Below are 9,053 nucleotides of genomic sequence, written 5' to 3' on the forward strand. Positions count from 1 at the left end.
AAGGTAAGATGCTGACACGTTAAAAGAGCAAAAACCAAAAAACCCCAAACGAAGGAAAACCTCGGGGTTCACTTGGGCCGACGCTCTGGTGTTTTTAAAAAGAGAGGACGGGGCGCCTGGGTGGCGCAGTCGGTTAAGCGTCCGACTTCAGCCAGGTCACGATCTCGCGGTCCGTGAGTTCGAGCCCCGCGTCAGGCTCTGGGCTGATGGCTCGGAGCCTGGAGCCTGTTTCCGATTCTGTGTCTCCCTCTCTCTCTGCCCCTCCCCTGTTCATGCTCTGTCTCTCTCTGTCCCAAAAATGAATAAACGTTGAAAAAAAAAATTAAAAAAAAAAAAAAAAGAGAGAGGAAATGAGCGAGACTCAGGATCTGGGAGGGGAAGGCGGGCCTCTGTTCTTTTCACCTTTGGACTGGCTTGCGGCCCGCTGGCCCCAAGAAGGCTGAGCCGTCTGGGTGGCTACTGTTGTCACGGCCACCGGGTGCTGCAAGATTCTATGCTGTTGCGCCTGCTGCTGTGGCCACGGCTGCGAGGCAGGGGACAGCTGCAGCGTGTGCCGAGGGCCGCTCGGCCCGGCTCTTGCCTGGTTCTCTGCAGCACAGCCAAGCAGAGACAACACAGCTGCCTGGGGCTGCAGCAAACTCCCCTGTCCCTGTCCCTGTCCCCGTCCCCGGCCCCGTCCCTGTCCCAGGAGGTTCAGGACAAAGGCTTGCTGAGCAGGTGAGGCCGTCTCTGGAGGGGCTGGGCCTCGGGCACCGGGACCCCGTGGCACTGGCTGCCAAGGACCAGAAGCGGAGGCTTGCTGAAGTTGTTCCTGTGGAATCAACCGATAGAGCCGCTGCTCTGGCTGCTGCTGGGCGTTCAAAGGGGGCGAACCTTGCGGAAGCTCCAGCAGAGTCACCGGCTTGAGGCCTGAAGCGTTTTTAAAAAAAAAACGAACGCGGACTGGAGACGCAGCCTGTGCTGCAGTGCGCACTGCATTTGGTGGCCGAGCTCCCGAGGGCAGGCTGCCGGGCTGGATTCCCGCAGGATCTGTGGCCCCAGCGGTAGAGCCCTGCCCGGGGCTGGAACCCCTCGCCAAAGGCTGGGCTCCACAGACCGGGCCCGCCAGCTGGATGATGTTGGGGCCAGGGGAGCGGGCCGTGACCTGGGTGGCCAGGCTTCTTTGTGATGAGCCGGTAGTGGGTAGGGTGGCCTCGGGAAGCATGCTAAGTTGAGTCACCTGTTTCGCAAAGGGTTTCTGGGAGCTGGCCGTGACCGGGGGGGCCAGGGTTGTCTGTGATGAGCCGGCGGTGGACAGTGTGGCTGCAGGAAGCATGCTAACTCGAGTGGCTCCCGCGGAGGACTGCTGGGAGTTGGCCGTGACTGGGGCGGCCAGCGTTGTCTGTGATGAGCCGGCGGTGGGCCGTGTGGCTGCAGGAAGCATGCTAACTCGAATCACTCTCACAGGGGATTGCTGGGAGTTGGCCGTGACCAGGGGGACCAGGGTTGTCTGTGATGAGCCGGTAGTGGAGAGGGTGGCCGCGGGAAGCATGCTAACTTGAGTCACCTGTTTCGCAGAGGGCTTCTGGCAGCTGGCCGTGACCGGGGGGGCCAGGGTTGTCTGTGATGAGCCGGCGGTGGACAGTGTGGCTGCAGGAAGCTTGCTACCTCGAGTCGCTCCCGCAGAGGACTGCTGGGAGTTGGCCGTGACCGGGGCGGCCAGGGTTGTCTGTGATGAGCTGGCGGTGGATGGTGTGGCTGCAGGAAACGGGCTACCTCGAGTCACTTCCGCAGAGGACTGCTGGGAGTGGGCCGTGACCGGGAGGGCCAGGCTTCTTTGTGATGAGCCGGTAGTGGGTAGGGTGGCTGCGGGAAGCATGCTAACTTGAATCACCTGTTTCGCAGAGGGCTTCTGGGAGCTGGCCGTGACCGGGGGGGCCAGGGTTGTCTGTGATGAGCCGGCGGTGGACGGTGTGGCTGCAGGACGCGTGCTGCCTCGAGTCGCTCCCGCAGAGGACTGCTGGGAGTTGGCCGTGACCCGGGCGGCCAGGGTTGTCTGTGATGAGCCGGTGGTGGACGGTGTGGCTGCAGGAAACGGGCTACCTCGAGTCACTTCCGCAGAGGACTGCTGGGAGTTGGCCGTGACCCGGGCGGCCAGGGTTGTCTGTGATGAGCCGGCGGTGGACGGTGTGGCTGCAGGAAGCATGCTAACTCGAATCACTCTCACAGGGGATTGCTGGGAGTTGGCCGTGACCGGGGGGGCCAGGGTTGTCTGTGATGAGCCGGCGGTGGACAGTGTGGCCGCAGGAAGCGTGCTACCTCGAGTCGCTCCCGCAGAGGGCTGCTGGGAGTTGGCCGTGACCGGGGGGGCCAGGGTTCCTTGTGGCGAGCTGCTGCTGGACAGGGCGGCTGCGGGAAACATGCTCACTCGATTCACGTCCACAGACGAATTCTGGGAAAGACTCGGGGGCTGAGGAGCAGGAGCGGGAGCAGGAGCTGGAGATTTAAAGAAGCCGCTCGCCTCCACTGGGATGAAACTGTTGCCTGACCGAGTCCCTCCTGAGCTCCAGGAAAGTCTGAAGCGTAGAGGTGGATGGCTGACTCCCTTCCCCAGGACTGAAGACCAAACCGACACCGTCTCAGGCTGTGCTGTTTCTTTCCCGGGAGGCGGCTGGCTGAGGCTGGCTGGGCCACTGGAGCCGTGTGACGCGGCGGCGGGACCCTTGGCCTTGCGCTGGACCAAGACAGCTGACCGAATGGCTTCCGTCCCAGCATCCGTCTTTGAGCCAGGCCGGACACTGTCTGGACGATCGTCTGTGGAGGAGTGCGGAGGAGACCCCTGTCCCTCACGTCTGGCTTCTTTGCAGGGCCTTCTTCTTCCAGACAAAGGTGGGTCATTCGGCGGCTGCACGGAAGTCAGCTGCGCTATCTGAGACTCACCGCCAGCTTCATAGCCCAATACGGAATCACCTTCTACCTTGTGGGCTGGCCAGGCCGTCGGTGGCGAGCCATCGTATCTGGCGGACTTCTTCCCCCTGGCGTATTTCTGCACGTCCACTCCGGAAGGTACGGCCAAGTCACAGGGTCTCTGTTTCCACATATCGACGCAGTTCCCCGCTTTAGAAATTTTGAGGTCGTGCTGCGGACCCGCTTGCCTTTCTCTGATTTTCTTGCAAGAGGCCCATACTCTCAGCTCAGGAGGAGGTGGACGATGAGACAGCTCCTGCTGCCGGTTCAGGGAGGGTGCAGAATACCTCTTGAAGCTCCTTTTCATGGGGCCAGTGTTCATCTTTTGCTTGTTATAGAGCAGCCTGTTTGCAGTGCAGGCTACTGATACAGAAGGATCAAGACACAGCGGTTCGGCCGTGGCTAAGATCAGCTGGCTCTCCAGCAAAAGCCTGTCTTCCTGGGTCCAGGTCTGGTCATCGCTGGTCATGGACTGCACGTCGCAGGCTAACGTCTGCATCGTTGGCCGCAGGAGAACATGCCTGCTCGCGTAGCCGGGAGGTTCCCGACTGCACTGCCTGTAGTCCCGTACCTGGGCTATGACACACCCAGAGTGAAAAAAGTTAACCTGAGATTTTTCCAGGAGATCCACCAGAGCAGGAGGTAATTGTTCAGCATCCAGGTATTCGAGCAACTCCCCTTCTTCGTAAGGCAGTCGAATGGTCTCCGAATAGGATCCATTTTCGCCCTCGAGCATCAGCGAATATCCCTCCTTTCCTGGGTATAGGTTGACCACTAAGCACGGCAACGACTCTCTCCTCAGGAGCTTCTCCAACAAGTTCACGTTGCTTCTTAATTCCTCCGTAGCCTCAGGCTCTTTCCCGCATTCTTCCACATACAGGTCATAAAGTTTTTCATCCAGAGATGCTCCCCCACTCGCTGAGCCTTTCCTTTCAGGAGGCCTCTGCTGGGCACTGGCAATGACATACTCCGCACGGTCCAGAGCTCGTTCTAAAGCCTGCTGCATCGTGGCACAACAGGGGCCCTAAAGAGAAAGGCAAGCGCAAGCGCCTTAAAGAGCCGGGTGAAGGTCCCGTCTTTCACGTGGAGGTAGAGGTAGAGTCTTGCAGACGCCGCCACTCCACAGTGCAGCCACCAGCCTAACTTCCAAATGGACGGCAAGAAACGCGCGCCGGGAAAGCACCGCACGACATACCTGCGATCTGGGTATCCAAAGCCAACAACACGTGTCGGAGCCGCCACCGCGCGGCTCTGGAGCGGCCGCGGGCTGGGCCGGAAGTGGATGTGAGCCCCCCGCCCTCCTCCCCCCCTCCCCCGCTCTCCCCCCGCCCCCCAGCTCCCCCCTCCCTCCCGGAGCAGCCGACAATCCGCTCCTGCGCATGCGCGCTCCCTGCAGGCCGCAGGCGTCAGGCCTCAAGCCTCATCCTATTGTCGCCTGCGCCTCCGGGCCAGGGCCACGAGGCCCCGCAGCCCGCACTTCCGCTGCCGCCGCAGGGCCGGACCTTTCCTTTCCCCGTAACGTGGAAAGCACGCCACCGAAGCAGAAGCAACGGCCCGACAAATAACCTACTTTCTGCCACGGTTCGAGTCCACGCCAATTCGCGCAGGAATGCGGCTGTCGGGGAAGCGGCGCAAGCTGTGCGCTTCTCTTCTTGGCCAGCGCCTCACCCAGAATTGTGCACGGTTTCTGCGTCTCCCGTCGGGAACGGCAGGGCTGCTCCCGGTGCCCGTCGCCGCTGTGGCACATCCCGCCCCCCCCCCCCCCACCCGCCACCCCGAGTCCGCGTCCGTAGCTCCTGCCTGCCTACGTGGAGGCTCGCCGAATCTAATCTGGTGCAGGCGTCAGATGTCCTCCTTCCTTGAATCTGCCACTGATCTCCTGCCTGACGGTCGTCAGACGTGCACCTGGCATGCCTTCCTGACACTTAAGTCTTTACCTTGTTACTTCCCCGTGTGTCACAGGAAGGGCGTTTTACAAACGATGCGGTAGGCAAGTCGTATTGTCTGTGAATTGCACTTCAGGATTAAACTATTTGTTTGGAAAGGCGATTTGCATGTGATGGAGCCGGGGACTGTTGTCCCCGCTGATGGCAGCGCACTTCCGTGATCACCCTCCCTGTAAGACCACCGCCAGGGTCCTAAGGATGGCTTTGGGGTGAGGTGTGCGGGTCGTAGATCGCGGATGGGCCCTTGTTTCCCACTAACGTTGTCGCCTTGAGGTGTGCCTGCCTTTTGGGACAGGTTTTGAAAAGAATCGCTTGACGTTTATGTGAGACGTGGCGATAATAGGGGTTCATGGAAAAGCCTCACAAAGGAAAAGAAGACAAGACAGACCGGCGAAAGTCCCGAATTTCACACAACTATGAAATCAACGTGGATTGGGGCGCCTGGGTGGCTCGGTCAGTTAAATGTCCCACTTCAGCTCAGGTCATGATCTCATTGTTCGTGGGTTCGAGCCCCGCGTCGGGCTCTGTGCTGACGGCTCGGAGCCTGGAGCCTGCTTCGGGTTCTTTGTCTCCCTCTCTCTCTGCCCCTCCCTTGCTCGTGCTCTGTCTCTCTCTCTCCCCCTCAAAAATAAATAAAGATTTTTTAAAAATTAAAAAATAAAATAAAATCAATGTGGATTTTAACCAATGGCAATTATGACAATTACATGAACAGTAGATCCATTGTATTGAAAGAGGACTAAAACCTTTTTCACTCAGAGCTCCCGAAAGATGACCCTGGTTCAGGGACAGACAAGAATACTTTTCTACTTGCGTATCAACCATCTTTGGGCAAACGGATACTTGGGGAGCGCCTCAAGGGGGCCTGAAATCAAGTTTAGTCTCTTAACTCTTTTACACATCCTCCCCGTGTCTCTTTTTCCCACCCCCCACCTGCCCGAAATTAGGCTAAGTACCAGACTAGACGGCCAAAGCATAGTTTTCTTTCTTTCTTCCTTCCTTCCTTCCTTCCTTCCTTCCTTCCTTCCTTCCTTTCTTTCTTTCTTTCTTTCTTTCTTTCTTTCTTTCTTTCTTTCAATGTTTATTTATTTATTTTGAGAGAGAGAGACAGAGAGAGAGAGAGAGAGACAGAGAGAGAGAAAATCCCAAGCAGGCTCTGCTCTGACAGCACAGAGCCCAAGGACACGGGACTCGATCTCACAAATTTGTGAAATCATGACCTGAGGCGAAATCAAGAGTCAGGGGAAATCAAGACCGAAGCTCAGTGGGAGAAGCGGGCCATCCGTTCTCGGTGCTGCAGAGACGCGTGCTCCGTGGTATATCTGGCTGGACGGACAAGCGAAATGGTCCTCCACCCGAGTGAAGCGGACAGTTTCGTGTGAGTTGTGTGTGTGCCGCAGCGTACGCGCACACTCGCGTCACCTCTAGAGCCACCACGGCCCAAGACGGAGGTTGTGGCCCGCTCCTTACCCGTCACCAGGTGAACCCCGAGGCCTCCTGGCCACAGGTGCACTGCTCGAGGTTCTCAGCCTGGCCGCGCGTGTATCCGAGCGTGCGTCAGTTGGCCTGGCAGCGCTTAGCGCGGTTGTGGTTCAGCCATCCCCTTCACTTGCGCCCCCTAATTGCCTGGTCCGGCCACAAGATGGGGGGTTTAAAAAACAATTGCTCTGAGTGCACACTGTCCTTGGAGCCTTCCAAGCGCGTTAATGAGCACACTGGCTGATTATAAGGACTCCGATGGCTGCCCTCCCCTGCAGCCGCCTGACCTAGATGCACACGCTGAGAAAACTCATGGCCAGCCTAAGATGTGCTCGTGGACGAAGAGAGTTCAGTTAATTGCAAGGTAATTGAGCTAATTTACAATTAGCAAACTGGTCTGTGCCATACCCATCGAGGGCTAGCTCTGGATTTTGCCACCTCTCCCCTGCTGCAGCTAGTTAGAGGCACCGGCCAGAGAACAGGGACCTCAGGGAGCACGTGAAGGTGAGGACACGTTGTGTGTTGGCCTCACCTCTGGTTAACCCTCCATCGCTTGCCCTGAGACTTGATGTGTCTTTCCCGTGATCAGGCCCCGAGTCACATTACAGCAAATCCCTTGGGGATGCTGTAGCTCTGGGAGATCATGTGACTCAAGGCCCCTCCCACAGCCTGTTACAAAGATGGAAAGGCAGCCCTTATTCAGAAGCATCAGGACAGGTCTAGGGACCCCTGCAATGGGATTTCCCCGGGGGGGCGGTGGGGGGGGGGGGACAGATGGGGCTCAGCTCCGAATACAGCATGGGCACGTGGGAACTTGTGGCCAAGGAGCAGGGTGCAGGTCAGTGGGTGGAAAAGGACTAAGAGGAAGCATCGCGGGTATGGGGGATGCTGGCTAAACAGACCCAACAGGATTCTGTGCCAAAGACAGGCCAGGGTGATCAGGCATCGCCTGGGGGATGGTGGAGGATGAGAAACGTGATCAGGAATGGAGGTGGGGGGGGGGGGATTCTGGTTAAACGGACTTAGCAGGGTTCTTGCCAACACTGGATTCTACAGGGAAGTGCACAGCTGGGCCTGGGAGAAGGTTCAGGGGCCTGACGAAAGTTTGGTCAAGAAAAGAATCTCTGCCATCCTAGCTGCCTGTCTGGCTGAGTCAGTAGAACATAAGTCTCTAGATCTAGATGTCTTGAGTTCAAGCCCCACATTGGGCGTAGAGCTTATTTGTATGTAAAAGATCTTAGGGTAAACACAGTTCTTAGGAACTACAACCAGACTTGGGATTCAGTAAAGGGCCCTTGAGCAGCTTCATTCCAATGAAGCAATCTTGAACTGACAAGCTAGGTATTATTCAACCAGTCCACCCTCAGGAAACTTGCCGGCTTTGCTTCCATAAGTACCACCCATGCTTTTTGTCCGAGAGGGTCACCATGAGAGCTGTTCTTCCTTGTGTGGTTTCTAATTTGAGTAAATCCTCACGGCTTCAGTAGAAGTATACTTCTTTGAAGTATTCCTTCACAGTTTGGGGACTCTGTCACATAGGACATAAGCCTGCTGGAGTCAGTCAGGTTCTTCCTATCTTGTCCAACAGTGAACTCAACCTAGAGCTATGTCTCAAAGTCTTCATATTTCCTTTATCGTTGTTCCCCCCAAAGGCTGTATGCAGGGAAGCCTGGGACGGTCTGAATCATGTAGGTGTCAATAACTGGAAAAATCAAGGAAACCCCCAGAATGAACCCACACAAAATAGAAAAGGAAGATAAACTCCAAAACTTATTAAAACAACAACTTGAGTGTGTTCTTTCCCACACCTGAAGAAAAACCACTTCTCTAGTACCCAAAACAATATTGTTGGGAAGGAGACACCTTTCCTCTACTCTCTCAGACCCTCTGTCTGTGGCCTGCTAATTATACTGGTGAAAGGCAGATTAACGGGAGGAAAGGTTTATTACATACGTGATATGGGTGCCTCACCGAAAACGAAATGAAGATCCCAAGGAGGCAGTTAGACCCAGGAACTTGTATACCATTTTAATAAAAACAAGATGAGTTTGTAGAAAAGGGACGAGACAAAAGAAGAAGTTTGGGCTTCTGGGAGCAGTAAGTTGTGGGATGGTAACTATATAGGGGCAACAAGTGAAAGATAAGGGTTAGTTAGTAAAGGCTGTTCCGCTGGTACACCTCAGGGCTGACTTTCTGTCTCCAGTGGTAATGGCTGTTCTCCTCTAGAATGGGAGAGGGAGGGGAAACACCCCCACAAAGGGAAACTTATGCCCTAATTTGAGGTGGATGTGGGGAAGACAGACAACTATTTCTTCTTTTGTAGTTTCTCACCTGCTTCCAGCTCAGAACAATTCTTACGTCAAGGTAGCATATTTTGGCGTGGTTTCCATAGTATGGTTTCCTTCGATGTGTCTTACTTTTTCTACTTATAAATTAGCTGTATGCTTCCGCTCCTAGGAGGTGATTGAAATGATAGTTTTACATTTCTGCCTCTTAAAATAAATGGTTCTTAACTTAAAACACCCCTTCTAAGCAGGCATATAGGATTCTCTGTCTTCCCATCCCCAATGTATTTGCTTGGCAAAGGTACAGAATGCCCTGCCCCCGGCACAAGCTCCCCTTTTCTTCATGTTTCTTCTGCTCCCCCGACCCCTCTACACTCTCACTTTTCAGTCTTCACAT

The 9,053-nt window shown here is 55.8% G+C and overlaps 1 protein-coding gene across 1 annotated transcript; it reads right to left on the bottom strand.

Annotated features, from left to right (window-relative positions):
• Window positions 1-361: 361 nt before the first annotated feature.
• Window positions 362-4,141, bottom strand: LOC123595223 (transcription factor SPT20 homolog). Its single transcript, XM_045472627.1, has one exon. The coding sequence runs from the start codon at window positions 3,950-3,952 to the stop codon at window positions 362-364; it is 3,591 nt and encodes a 1,196-aa protein (XP_045328583.1). The 5' UTR covers window positions 3,953-4,141.
• Window positions 4,142-9,053: the final 4,912 nt, after the last annotated feature.

The sequence above is a fragment of the Leopardus geoffroyi genome, chromosome X (assembly GCF_018350155.1).
Source record: "Leopardus geoffroyi isolate Oge1 chromosome X, O.geoffroyi_Oge1_pat1.0, whole genome shotgun sequence".
Lineage (NCBI taxonomy): Eukaryota > Metazoa > Chordata > Mammalia > Carnivora > Felidae > Leopardus > Leopardus geoffroyi.